We start from the raw sequence: 14,778 nt of genomic DNA, 5'->3' as shown, positions 1-14,778 counted from the left end.
CAATATTTATTTTTGAATTAATTCAATATGTAAAGTGCTCGACTTTTACTGAAAAAGGTTATGTACTCATTTTGAGTGCCGATAGGGTTTATACGTAGATGCAACAACTCTGCAAAACCTTTGAGCTAATATCAGTGGTGGAAAAAGTACTCACCTGTCATACTTGAGTAAAAGTAAAGATCCCTTGATAGGAAATGACTCAAGTAAAAATTCCCCAGTAAAATGACCAGGGATGTTCTCTTGATAAGTGTGTGAATTGGACCATTTTGGTCCTGCTAAGCATTCAAAATGTAACAAGTACTTTTGGGTGTCAGGGAAAATGTATAGAGTAAAAAAGTACATCATTTTCTTTAGGAATGTAGTGAAGTAAAAGTTGTCAAAAATAAAAATAGTAAAGATACCCCCCAAAAAACTACTTAAGTACTTTACACCACTGGCTAATATTCTATGGTGCAGAAACTCAAACAATAGAAAATGTGAGGTGCCTGGTACTTAGTTCCAGTGAGCTCTTGCCCAAGTAAAGGATGTGATAAACATATCAATCAGTAACGTCTAATGTAAAATTATCCTTTCTGCTCAATATCCTTGAAATGCAGTGGCCCAACAATTACACATTTTTCAATAGTCATGCAGAGTTTAATTGATAGGGCAATAACTGACAGTCATTGATCAAATATGAGCGAAAGACTGGCTTTTTAAAACATTGCAATACAAATTTTATTATAACATTGACAAAAATAATTTTCACAAACTAATATCAGCATACCCTTCACCAGCTCTCCAAATAAGGGTTGTGTTTATGGCACAACAAAACATAAAAAAATATTTTGCAACAAAAAACTGCGTATCTTATTGGACAAGTCCAGGTTTCAGTGCCTCCTGGTTTCATTCCAATTTCTTCCATTTGGTTCCTAATGAATATGACCCAGGACAAGCTTCATGATCCTACCATTTCTGTATCTTGTGGGCCTCATTTACAATTACTGTAAAAAAAAAAAAAAATCAGAGAACTTGTTTTATTTATCCTGACATGTAAATATGCTTTCTGCATCATTTTATACACAAACGTGTTCATGAATTATATTACTGAGGCAAAAATAACACTGCTCTCCTTCTTGCTAAAGCGTCGCCACACCTTGCTGAATCAAAATGACAATCTTTTGATTTTACTGTTTTAAGGCTCAGTGGTTCACATGTTGTTGAATCCCATCATCCCTTTCATGTTGCCAGCCGCACCCTGTTGGAACTGTCTCATCATGGACTGGAGACCAGCCATCCCACCTGAAGATGAGCAAAAAGTCAGCATGTCTCAGTGGGGGGGGGGATCAGTTAAACTCGACAGCAAGGTGGCGAGGATGAGAATAGCTAATCTTAAATCAAATGATTATTTGGGGTGCAAGGTGATTTGTAGATCAGGGAATCCATGCAGTCTATGTCAAATAAGCATTATATAACAACCATGTCATTACATGGTTGTATTCAAATCATTGAACTAATCTAAGTAACAAAGGAATAGTTTGGGAAAAGGGACATGACATAAAAATGGAAGTGAAAGTCATGCCTACCCATATGGTGGAGAACCCTTGGGTCCATCATCTTTGCCATCTGTTGGTTTAACTTAGCCATCTGAGAGGGGTTGACATTCTTGGACATGTCACCACCTGTAAAGGTGTAAAAAATTATTTTGAGACATAGCCTACTTCTTGAAGTAAGCAAAATTGTGTTAGTGGACCAGTGCTTCAGTTTCAGGGCTGTGTCTGAAAACTTGACTAGCCATGAAATCCTTGCTTCGTCTGTTCTCGTTTCCTCCGCTCACAAAGTGCAGTTGGGAAGATCCAAGGCCCTTCCCTCAGACCTCTTCCAATGTGCTTTGAGAAGGGAAGGGGGAAAATGGAGGAAGCAAGGATTTGACAGCTAGTAATGTTAATATGCATCCAAGAAGTGCATACCTTTGAACAGGCCCTTAATGCCACCCATCTTCTTCACCATCTGGGCGAACTTTGTGTACTGGGTGAGCAGCTCCTGGACGTCCCTGGTGGCAACCCCAGAACCCCGCGCAACTCGGGCAATTCGGTTCGGCTGCTTGGTGAAGAGCTTTGCACCATCTTTGTTGTCAAGTTCTGCAAAGAACAAAGAAAGAATCCATGGTTAGGAAAACAATTACACATCTTGTATGACCCTTTTGTTTGTAATTTACTGTTTATTGACGAGAGGGTTAGATACACTGAGTTGCACCCTCCTTTGTCCTCAGAACAGCCTGAATTCATCAGGGTATGGACTCAAGGTGTCAAAATCGTTCCACAGGGATGCTGGCCCATGTTGACTCCAATCATTCCCACAGTTGCATCAAGTTGGCAGGATGTCCTTTGGGTGGTGGACCATTCTTGAAACACATGAGAAACTGTTTAGCGTGAAAAACCCAGCAGCGTTGCAGTTCTTGACAAACCCGTGTGCCTGGCACTTACAGCCATAGCCCGTTCGAAAGGCAATTAAAATGGAACTAACACCATTTCAGCAACATCAAATCTTATTCAAATCTGTTCGTAAACATCTACAAGAAGAATGACAATTTTTGTAGCATTTTCTGACAAGCAAGCACTTAGATATGGTCATGTTCACATTTTCATACAATGTTTGGGAATGACGTAAAGTAAGGCATTTGTGAAAATTCTATAGCAATAGAGTGGGAAAGCGGCCATGTGTTTGGACAATTATTAGACACTGCAGGAAATAAAATTGACCAAAACCATAGTCTACGCAGACCGGTGCACCATAGCCAATCAGCACTACAGTGCCTTCGGAAAGTATTCAGACCCCTTGACTTTTCCCACAACTACAGCATTATTTTAAAAATGGATTAAATAAATAATCCTCAGCAATCTACACCCAATAATGACAAAGCAAAAACAGGTTTACAAATGTTGGCATATTAAAAATACCTTATTTACATAAGTATTCAGACCCTTTGCTATGAGACTCGAAATTGAGCTCAGGTTCATCACGTTTCCATTGATCATCCATAAGATGATTCAACAACTTGATTTGAGTCCACCTGTGGTAAATTCAACTAATTGGACATGATTTGGAAAGGCACGCACCGGTCTATATAAAAAGGTCCCACAGTTGACAGTGCATGTCAGAGCAAAAACTAAGCCATGGAGGTCGAAGGAATTGTCCGTAGAGCTCCAAGACAGGTTTGTGTTGAGGCACAGATCTGGGGAAGGGTACCAAAACATTAATGCAGCATTGAAGGTCCCCCAAGACCACAGCAGCCTCCATCATTCTTAAAATGGAAGAAGTTTGGAACCACCAAGATTGTTCCAAGAGCTGGCCGCCCAGTGGTCACTGACAGAGCTCTAGAGTTCCTCTGTGGAGATGGGAGAACCTTCCAGAAGGACAACAATGCCAGAACAGAGCAAAGTACAGGGATCCTTGATGAAAATCTGCTCCAGAGCGCTCAGGACCTCAGACTGGGGCGAAGGTTCACCTTCCAACAGGACAATGACCCTAAGCACCCAGCAAAGACAATGCAGGAGTGGCTTCAGGACAAGTCTCTGAATGTCCTTGAGTGGCTCAACCAGAGCCCCGGTCTTGAACCCGATCAAATATATCTGAAGAGACCTGAAAATAGCAGTGTAGCGACACTCTGGAGCAGGTTCAGACCCTTTACTCAGTACTTAGTTGAAGCACCTTTGGCAGTGATTACAGCATCGAGTCTTCTTGGGTATGATGCGACAAGCTTAGCGCACCTGTATTTGGGGAGTTTCTCCCATTCTTCGCTGCAGAGCCTCAAGCTATGTCAGGTTGGATGGGGAGCGTCGCTGCATAGCTATTTTCAGGTCTCTCCAGAGAGGTTTGATTGGGTTCAAGTCCGGGCTCCGGCTGGGCCACTCAAGGACTTGTCCCGAAGCAACTCCTGCGTTGTTTTGGCTGTGTGCCGAGGGTCAACGTCCTGTTAGAAGTTGAACCTTCGCCCCAGTTTGAGGTCCTGAGCAGGTTTGTCGTCAAGGATCACGCTGTACTTCACCCCGTTATATCTTTCCCTCAATCCTGACTAGTCTCCCAGTCCCTGCTGCTAAAAAAGAAAGAAAAACACAGCATGATGCTGCCACCATGCTTCACCGTAGGGATGGTACCATGTTCCCTCCAGACGTGACGCTTGGCATTCAGGCCAAAGAGTTCAATGTTGGTTTAAATCAGACCAGAGAATCTTGGAGCCGGAAGAAATGGCAGCAGTTTTACAGGCGCCTAGCCAATTGTGCAAGTGTGTTTTCGCATTATTTGTAACTTATTTTGTACATAATGTTTCTGCCACCATAGCTTATGGCAAAAAAGAGCTTCTGGATATCAGGACAGCAATCACTCACCTCGGATTAGATAAAGATTTTCTCTTCAACAAGCAGAACAGCAGAGGATATACTGCCAACACCCGACAAGGCCAACATCCCTGTTATTGGCAAGAGAAAGCAACGCAGGTACAGAGGACACAGAGCGGGGTGCCTCATAAGCATACACAGAAGGTGAGTGGGAAAGGTGCCGTTACAGCAATATTACTCGCCAATGTACAATCATTAGACGAGGTACAATCACGAATATTCTACCAACGGGATATCAAACTGTAACATCTTACGTTTCAAGGAATCGTGGCTGAATGATGACATGGATATTCAGCTAGTGGGATATCCACTGCACTGGCTAGATAGAACAGCACACTGGTAAGATGGGGGGGGGGGGGGGGGGTGGTCTGCATATTTGTCAACGGCTGGTGCACGAAATCTAAGGAAGTCTCTAGATTTTGCTCACATGAATTAGAATATCTTAAACTGTAGACCACACTATCTGCCTAGAGATTTCTCAGCAAAACTTTTTGTGGCTGTTTATTTACCACCAGACGGATGCTGGCACAAAGGAAATAAGCAAACAGGAACCTGCTCACCCAGAGGCGGCGCTCCTAGTGGCCAGAGACTTTAATGCAGGGAAACTTGAATCCGTTTTACATCATCTCTGTTAAAATGTGCAACCAGCGGGGAATATTTTTTATTTTTTTTTATTCTAGATCACCTGTACTCCACACAGAGAAGCGTACAAAGCGCTCCCTCGCCCTCCATTTGGTAAAGCCGACCACAACTCTATCCTCCCGATTCCTGTTTACAAGCAGAAACTAAAGCAGGAAGCACCAGTGACGCAGTCAATAAAAAAAAGTGGTCAGGTGAAGCAGATGCTAAACTACAGGACTGTTTATCTACCACAGACCGGAATATGTTCCGGGATTCCTCCGATGGCATTGAGGAGTACACCACATCAGCCATTGGCTTCATCAATAAGAGCATCAAGGACGTCGTCCCCACAGTGACTGTACATACATACCAACCAGAAGCAATGGATTACAGGCAACATTCGCAATGAGCTAAAGGGTAGAGCTGCCGCTTTCAAGGTGCGGGACTCTGAACAGGACACGTAAGAAATCCTGCTATGCCCTCCGACGAATTATCAAATAGGCAAAGCGCCAATATAGGGCTAAGATCGAATCATACTACACCGGCTCCAAAGCTCATCTTGTGGCAGAGCTCGCAAACTATTACAGACTACAAAGGGAAGCACAGCCGCGAGCTACCCAGTGACACAAGCAAACCAGACAAGCTGAATCACTTCTATGCTCGCTTCAAAGCAAGCAACACTGAGGCATGCATGACAGCGTCAGCTGTTCCGGACGACTGTGTGATCACGCTCTCCGTAGCCGACGTGAGTAAGACCTTTAAACAGGTCAACATTCACAAGGCTGCGGGGCTAGACGGAGTATCAGGACGTGTGCTCACCAACTGGCAGGTGTCGTCACTGACATGTTCAACATGTCCCTGATTTGAGTCTAATACCAACATGTTTCAAGCAGACCACCCTAGTGTTCTTGGGCACCGGAGCGCCAAGTCCAGAACCAAAAGGCTTCAGCTTTAAACCAAGCCATAAGACACCTGAACAGGTAATCAAATGGCTACCTGGACTATTTGCATTGTGTGTGTTCCCCCCAACCCCTCTTTTACACGGCTGCTACTCTGTTTCACATATGCATAGTCACTTTAACTATACATTCATGTACATACTACTTCAATTAGCCCGACTAACCGGTGCCTGTATATAGCCTCGCCACTCATTTCACCCTTGTTTTATTACCTTATGTATTGTTCACCTAATACCCATTTTCACTTAAATTTACACTGTTGTTAGGGCCTGTAAGTATGCATTTCACTGTAAGGTACCTGTTGTATTCGGCGCACGTGCCAAATAAACTTTGATTTGAGAGTCCTTTAGGTGCCTTTTGGCAAACTCCAAGCGGGTTGTCATGTGCCTTTTACTGAGGAGTGGCTTCCGTCTGGCCACACTACCATAAAAGGCCTTATTGGTGGAGTGCTACAGACATTGTTGTCCTTCTGGAAGGTTCTCCCATCTCTACAAAAGGAACTCCGGAGCTCTGTCAGTGACCATTGGGTTCTTGGTCACCTTCCTGACCAAGGACCTTCTCCCTTGATTGCCAGCTCTTGGAAGAGTCTTGATGGTTCCAAAGTTCCATTTAAGGCTGACGGAGGCCACTGTGATCTTGTAGACATTTTTTTGGTAGCCTTCCCCAGAGCTACGCCTCAACACAATCCTGTCTCGGAGCTCTACCGACAATTCCGTCGACCTCATGGCTTGCTCTTTGCAATGACATGCACTGTCAACTGTGGGACCTTATATAGACAGGTGTGTGCCTTTCCAAATCATGTCCAATCAATTTACCACAGGTGGACTCCAATCAAGTTGTAAAAACATCTTAAGGAGGATCAATGGAAACATGATGCACCTGAGCTCAATTTAGAGTCTCATAGCAAAGGTTCTGAATACTTATGTAAATAAAGTATGTTTATTTGTAAAACATTTCTAAAAACCTGTTTTCACTTTGTCATTATGGGGTATAGTGTGTGGATTGATAAGGGAAATAAATTATCAATTTTAGAATAAGGCTGTAACATAACATAAATGTGGAAAAATGGGTCTGAAAACTTTCAGAATGCACTGTATATTGTAGTGGAGTAGCCAACAAAATGTTGCTGTAATAGGTCTATATGTTTCTCTTTTGCATTGTGTTTTTTGGTTATTCATTGTCAAGCTTTAAAAACCAAAGCCAGACCACAATATTTTAGCAGCCTAGCTAAGACTGTGGCATGAGTCTTTACATTTTCCCTCCGCTGCGCGCTGCAAAATGGGACACGCGAAAGCAGCGCAATTGAAGTGGAATTCACCAAAGTGACCGCATCAGGCTGTAATTTAATATACTAAATGACTCAACAAATTTAGAGTCACTTGTGTGTGCTAGCCTATTAGCCACATTATGACTTGTGATCATTGCCCTTTCTAATTTGATTGTATTGACATTTCCAGCCTTAGTCATCAGTTCTTGTTCAAAATATTGAGTCATTGAAACTGAAATGGGGCATCCCGAATGGGTGGCAGTAGCAAACAATGTACCAGGCCAGCTGTGATTTACAACCTGATGCAATACCAAGAAATGTATTGGTGAATTATATGAATCATGCATTCATCTACTCTGTCAACAATACCTTATTGTAAGTAATGTAGTCAAATATAACCTATTCTTAAAACCTCTTAAGTAAATTTTGAAGTATAAACTGGTAATTTTACATTTGACAGATTGTTTCATATCTGCAAAGTAGTTAAAACGCTGCCAGTGCCACTTTAAATATTTTGTCCTGCCTATTCACCCTCGGATTGTGTATGTGTGCCATTCAATGTTACAATTGTCTCAAGGCTTAAAAAGCCTTCTTTGACCCGTCTCCTCCCCTTCATCTAAACTGATTGAAGTGGATTTAACAGGATCATAGCTTTCACCTGGATACACCAGGTCAGTCTGTCATGAAAAGAGCAGGTTCCTAATGTTTTGTACACTCAGTGTATTTACCTTGGTCATTCATGCTGTCCATAATTGTCATGAGTTTCTTCAACCTGGCCATGGACTCCTGCTCGTTACCTTTGCTCATGAATTCCGTTCCGAAACCTGGGATCATACCCTTGTGACAATAACAGAAGTAAGATTAGCATCTTATGTGATTAGAATATACAGTGCCTTCAGAAAGTATTCACACACTTAGTTTCCACATTGTTGTTACAGCCTGAACTTTAAATTGAGATTTTTCACTGGCCTACCCCATAATGTCAGTGGAATTCTTTTTTTTTTTTTTTATAAATACAAATTTATAAACGAAAAAAAGTCAATAAGTATTCAACCCCTTTGTTATGGCAAGCCAAAATAAGTTCAGGAGTAAAGATTTGCTTAAGTCACAAAATAAGTTGCATGGGTTCAGTGTGAGCAATAGTGTTTAACATGACTACTGAATATCTGTACCCTACACATACAATTATCTGTAAGGTCCCCCAGTCGAGCAGTGTATTTCAAACAGATTCAAGCAAAGACCAGGGAGGTTTTCCAATGGCTCGCAAAGGGCACCTATTGGTAGATGGGTAAAAAAAAAGAAAAAAAAAAGACATTGAATATCCCTTTGAGCATGGTGAAGTTATTAATTACGCTTTGGATGGTGTATCAATACAAAGATACAGCCATCCTTCCTAACTCAGTTGCCGGAGAGGAAGGAAACCACTCAGGGATTTCTCCATGAGGCCACTGGTGACTTTTTGGTAAATAAACAGCCACAAAAAGTTTTGCTGAGAACTCTCTTGGCAGATAGAATATCTTAAACTGTAGACCACACTAATTCATGTGAGCAAAATCTAGAGACTTCCTTAGATTTCGTGCACCAGCCGTTGACAAATATGCACATTGGCTGTGATAGGAAAAAAGGACGGAGCAACATTGTAGTAACTCAACACCAACCTAATTGACAGAATGAAAAGCAGCATGTACAGAATAAAAAATATTCCAAAACATGCATCCTGTTTGCAACGAGGCACAAAAGTAAAACTTCAAAAAAATTGGCTAAGCAATTCACTTTTTGTCCGGAATGCAAAGTGTTATGTTTGAGGCAAATCCAATACAACTGAGTACCGCTCTCCATATTTTCAAGCAGTGGTGGCTGCATAATGTAATGGTTATGCTACGACTGGGGAGAGTTTCAGGATAAAAAAATAAAACAGGATGAGCTAAGCACAGGCTAAATCCTAGAGGATAACCGGGTTCAGTCTGCTTTCCACCAGACACTGGGAGATTAATTCACCATTCAGCAGGACAATAACCTAAAACAAGGCCAAATCTACACTGAAGTTGCTTACCAAGAAGACAGTGAATGTTCCTCAGTGGCCAAGTTACAGTTTTGACTTAAATCTACTTAAAAAGCTATGGCAAGACCTGAAAACGGTTGTCTAGCAATGAGGAACAACCAATTTGACAGAGCTTGAAGAATAGAGAAAATGTTACACAATCCAGGTGTGGAAAGGTCTTAGACTTTTCAATAGATTTTCAGCAAAAAATAAATAAACTGTTTTCACTGTCATTATGGGGTATCGTTTGTAGATGGTTAAAAAAAAAATTTGAATCCATTTTGAAATCAGGCTATAATGCAAAATGTGGAATAAGTCAAGGGGTTATCAATACTTTCTGAAGGCACCAAAACATTTAGGTAGCCATTATTTACCATAATCAGGGCAAATGAAAAACAAGGGATACAGTTGACCGTTTCGAAAGGCCTTTGTGCTGAAACATTGACAGTCTGGTTTTATCTATAGCATGAAGCCCTATAAGAAATAAGCTTTAGAGTGTAACGCTGATCATTATTTAAATAGGGATTCAGGTTGCCGTTTATTTACCATGATCTGGCCAAACGGTCCCATCTTCATGATGTTCTGAAACTGCTCGTACATGTCTCTAAGAGTGAACTGACCTATGGCACAAATGGTGATTAGAAGATGCTTATAAACAATGTGACCCAACAACCATACCACATGACAATGTGTAACTGTTATGGACTGCAGAGCATAAGCATACCCTATGTCAGTTATAAAATGGAGCCTGTATTACATGTCAGCTGATCTCATTCTCACCATGTTTCAGCTTGTCAATCAACTCCTCGTTGTCATCCAGCTTGAGTTCGTTGACTTTGTCTATCAAACCTTCAATGTCTCCCATGCCTGAGGACAAAAATACACAACTCAAGAGGTTATACAAAACAGGTAAAAAAACGACATGCCATGATGACACTTTATTCAAAAGGGTTCACAGCTTACCCAGTAGCTTGCTGATGAAGGGTTGGGTCTTAAATGGCTCCAAGTCATCAATGTGTTCACCAGTACCAATGAAAATGATGGGACTCTTAGTAGCAGCCACTCTATAAAAGGCAACATGAGCACGAAATGTACGACTTAGCATTGAGTATATGAATTCTGCAGTAGTAAAGGAAACTCGGTTCACCATAACATGGATAAATTGTTAAAGCAAAGATCACTATTTACGTACGCACTGAGAGCACCACCACCTTTGGCGTGGCCATCTAGCTTTGTCACTATAACTGAGGCAACTTCTACTTTGTCTTTGAAGGCTTTAGCCTGTGCTTCGCAAGCTTGACCAATGGAGGCATCCATCACGTACACAATGTTTTCGGGTTGCTGGAGGAAAGAGATGCATGCTTGGGGTGACACCATGCATTAGTACATTTTCTTTGGAGCATTACTTTTTATAATGACAACACAAAAGCTTAGGCTGGCAGAGAAAACAAAATGTCCCCAGAGATTAAGTTTTGCATTAGTTTACTGTATTGATGACATTGAAGGGCTCTGGATAGTTAGCAGATTGTTACCTACCACTGCATTGGAAACCTGCAACATCTCCTCAAAAAGGGAATCTTCTTGCTTGTGTCGACCACTGGTATCAACAATAATTATTTCAAAGCTCTCATTCTTAAACTTTTCCACACCTTCCGCAGCTATGACGACAGGGTCCATCTCTGTGTAACTGGATATAACAAAGTTAGTGTACTGTATATGCAAGCATTAGCATGAAAATCTAATATCACAACATAAAAAATTACTTGAGATGGATCACACACAGCTGAAAAGCAACCAAATCCAAAGCATGTCATACCTTCCATAGAATGGAATTCTGGCTTTTGTTGCATTTTGCTTCAACTGATCAAAGGCACCTGCACACACACAAAGGCTGTAGACTTAGTTGCTATTGCTCATTTCTTTCCAGATGGACTATCAAACAGATAGATTAAGATAATGAAACTTCACCAGCTCTAAAAGTGTCAGCGCATATCAAACAGGTTTTCCACCCTTTTCTTTGGTAGTAGTACGCCAGCTGTGAAAGCGGTTTTCAATACATTAGTGAAATTATCAAAAGGTATAATATATTTTGGACAAATGGCCAACTGAATTACCTTATCTTTAGGCTGATATCCAGGAATGGCTCACCTTGGAACATGTTGTGGTTTTCCCACTGCCCTGAAGACCCACAAACATGATAACATTGTTCTTTCCCTTTGTGGGTGTCCAAGCCTTGACACCTGGATCCACCAGCTGAGAGACAAGAGCAAAATCTTAGACCAATAAACAAACACTCCCAACCAATCCCAACAAATGTGACTAACACATAAGCATTGCATCTTTGTCAAATATGTGAAGTGAGAATGTAGGGGTGCGTCTCACCCAACCACATAAGCTTCATAAAATAAAATAAAGTGTAAACAAGCCATCTGATCTGTGACCCATATGAAACATAAACTGATAGTATCTATATCCAAGAGTAGGCCTTCCCTAACTAAGGATCTATAGCTAAGTCATCAAAAAGTTAAAATACAGCTATTTGGGTACTTTGTTGAATTAAGCTAATTGTTTGAGGAGGAATGACTGGTTTGACTGTACAGTAAATAGCCAAAACCGATTACTTATGTTATAGTTGACTCATTCAAAACACCTCAGAATAGCAATAGACCACATGACTTGAAAACCACCACTATGGAAATATCCATGAAGTCCCACCAACAGCCGTCAGTCAGACATCTACCCAAGTTTTCTATCAAACCTTAACTCGTTCAGTTACTTCACACTGGACCATCATTGAACCAATAATGTACAGAGTTATTCTAAGTTTCACACAACACTAAATGACAAACATTGAATTAATAATTGTCCGAATGAGACAGACCTTGACCAGTTCCTTGAACACAGAATGCTGGATCATTCGCCTCTTGTTCAGCCCAGAGGCCATCTCCTCCAGGTCAATGGCTGACCTGTGGTCAGAAGAATTACATTAGTGGGAAACATTTTGAATCTAAGTTTTAAAAAACACAGAATTCAGCTTTATCTACTACATAAGTGTGTGCCTGAATATTGTTACTCACTTGACATTTTCTCTGAGCTGCTTCACCAATTTGATGTTGACATCAGCTTCTAGGAGGGCAGCACATACTTCTTTCAGCATTGCATTTAATACCTAGAGAAAAATAACACAATCTATGGGGAATACATACGGTCTGGCGTGGGTGAAACCTGTCTTTAAAAAAAAATAATAATCAATTGCCAAAAGTTTAACCAAAAAAACAAGATTTCTGATATGATATACCTCCTCATTGATGATGGTGGCATTGCTCAGTGATCGCAACGCCGAGGTTATTTTTCTTCCCAAGTCGGCTAACACCATATTGGCAGTTCTTGTGTAACCTGGAAAAAATATTTGGAATAGCAAGCTTGTTCTGTCATACTGCCAACTACTACAACCACTGGATAATAATGTTTTCGGGGAAAGGGCCTTACAAATTCAGTTGAGAAATACGGCCTCAATACTGAGGGTGAACCCCCTTGTCTCCACACCTTTCTTTCACTGCCTCTTGTGATCAAACGTCCGTGGTTGACTTCCTAAACTGAGCAGAGAACGAAAACAATGTGTGACAAACTAACTCCGTTACCTAGCTAACGTTAGTAAACAGATGGCAGGATCTTAAGTCACACAATTAACTACCAAAATACAACACTTGCAAGTAGACATTTATTGAGCGATAGCATTGACACCGCTTGTAAAGCTAGTTAAATTGCTAGTTAACTAGCTAACGTTCGCATCGACAACTGCGGTGATGAGGCAGGGATTCGCCGTGCATCTGGATCCCGACAGCATTTTAATTTCACTCGATATATAGCATTTAAACATTTACAAAACAGTAGTTGACTACTACATTAGAATTCTTATAAAGATCGTTACATCAGGTTTACTAACTGGCTTGAGATAACTAAGCCGAAAAAAAACCTAAAACAGCGTCATCTACAATCTAAATTCCAAAATAACACCGTTCCTATCTAGTTCCGGGTTCATGTTTACTTCTTTGTGACCCCTGGATTTTAAAGTAGTGCAAATGTTTTAAAAAATCCCTACGTGGAGTAAACTGTTGTTTTATTCAACACGCGTTAATTTCCTTTGTCAAATTATTATAATTTTTTTTTAATTCTGTATTTTCTACAATAAGTTACATGAACTAAATAACATATGAAAACCCACTAAATTTTCACAAATAATAATAGTTAGAAAATTCTCGTACCTCTTCAAATACGTATCTGTAATTTTCGACACATGCGTTACGAAAATGTAAGCGTGAGCAACTATTTAGTCATGAGCAATTGTATGTGGGAAATTATTTGTTGAATAACTTTTTAGACGAATTTTTTTTTTAATGAAATCCTACAATTACTCTCCACAGTTAATTCCAAGGACCTGCCGAAGTTGATTGACTGGATGCAAAAATTGGTATTTAAGGGCTGGTTGGAGGCGCTATAGAAGGACGAATGGAATTGCATTCAGCATTTCTCAAAGTTGATCCTCGGGATCCCAAGAGGTGCGTGTTTTGTTTTTTCCCCCTAACAATATACAGCTGATAAAAATGATTAAAGGCTGATGATTAGTTTATTATTTGAATCAGCTGTATAGTGCTAGGGCAAAAAAACAAAAAGTGCACCCCTTGGGGTCTTGAGGACAGGTTTGGGAAATCATGGTAAATGGAACGAAGTCAAACATGGTTTCCATATGTTTGGAACCGTTCCATTGATTCCATTCCAGCCATTACAATGAGCGTGTCCTCCTATAGCTCCTCCCATCAGCCTCCTCTGATTTAACCCCAACATTAGATAGATTATTGAGTCTAGCTCTCGAGAACCCAAGGGGGCATTTAGTCATCCCTTGGGTTCTCAATCACTGGTGTACAACACGCCCTGCAAGGCGGTCCCCCTCCCCAGATAGCATATGAACAGGTCATAAGCCATGGCAACAAAAAAAAAGAATAGCAGGAAATTTGCTTTAAAAATGCAAAATTATCTCAGCCTCATTGTAAAATATGTAGAATAGCATGAGATTTGCTATACAATTGCCCATTTCTCTCAAATAAATAAAAAACAGAATTACCTTATTTACACAAGTCTTCAGACCCTTTGCTATGTGACTCGCAATTGAGCTCAGGTGCATCCTGTTTCCATTTATCATCCTTGAGACGTTTCTACGGTTTGATTGGAGTCCACCTGTGATAAATTCAATTGATTGGACATGATTTGGAAAAGCACACACCTGTCTATATAAGGTCCCACAGTTGACAGTGCATGTCAGAGCAAAAACCAAGCCATGAGGTCAAAGGAATTGGCTGTAGAGCGCCGAGACAGAGCTCTGGGGGAAGGGTACCAAAACATTTTGGCAGCGTTGAACGTCCCCAAGAACACAGTGGCCTGCATTTTTCTTAAATGGAAGTTTGAAACCACCAAGACTCTTACTAGAACTGGCTGCCCAGCCAAATTGAGCAATCG

General features: G+C 40.9%; 1 protein-coding gene across 5 annotated transcripts; it reads right to left on the bottom strand.

The window, feature by feature from the left end:
- Nucleotides 1-692: 692 nt before the first annotated feature.
- LOC120060453 (signal recognition particle 54 kDa protein) lies at nucleotides 693-13,294 on the bottom strand. Of its 5 annotated transcripts, none has more exons than XR_005478228.1 (17): nucleotides 12,754-13,294; nucleotides 12,563-12,660; nucleotides 12,342-12,433; nucleotides 12,146-12,230; nucleotides 11,413-11,517; nucleotides 11,233-11,299; nucleotides 11,081-11,138; nucleotides 10,801-10,951; nucleotides 10,457-10,605; nucleotides 10,228-10,328; nucleotides 10,045-10,131; nucleotides 9,811-9,884; nucleotides 7,952-8,060; nucleotides 1,950-2,120; nucleotides 1,566-1,661; nucleotides 1,136-1,281; nucleotides 693-983 (listed from the first exon to the last, which is right to left on the bottom strand). XR_005478228.1 is itself a non-coding variant. In XM_039009782.1 (17 exons), the coding sequence occupies exons 2-16, from the start codon at nucleotides 12,638-12,640 to the stop codon at nucleotides 1,190-1,192; spliced, it is 1,515 nt and encodes a 504-aa protein (XP_038865710.1). In that variant the 5' UTR covers nucleotides 12,641-12,660; nucleotides 12,754-13,294; the 3' UTR covers nucleotides 693-983; nucleotides 1,171-1,189. The 5 variants fall into 5 exon arrangements, 4 of the variants coding, with proteins under 4 accessions (XP_038865710.1, XP_038865709.1, XP_038865711.1 ...); XM_039009782.1 differs by having other exon boundaries at nucleotides 1,171-1,281; XM_039009781.1 differs by lacking the exon at nucleotides 693-983 and having other exon boundaries at nucleotides 992-1,281; nucleotides 12,754-12,860; nucleotides 13,196-13,283.
- Nucleotides 13,295-14,778: the final 1,484 nt, after the last annotated feature.

This window comes from Salvelinus namaycush, chromosome 15 (genome assembly GCF_016432855.1).
Source record: "Salvelinus namaycush isolate Seneca chromosome 15, SaNama_1.0, whole genome shotgun sequence".
Classification (NCBI taxonomy): Eukaryota; Metazoa; Chordata; class Actinopteri; order Salmoniformes; family Salmonidae; genus Salvelinus; species Salvelinus namaycush.
This window is presented reverse-complemented; position numbering and strand designations above follow the sequence as displayed.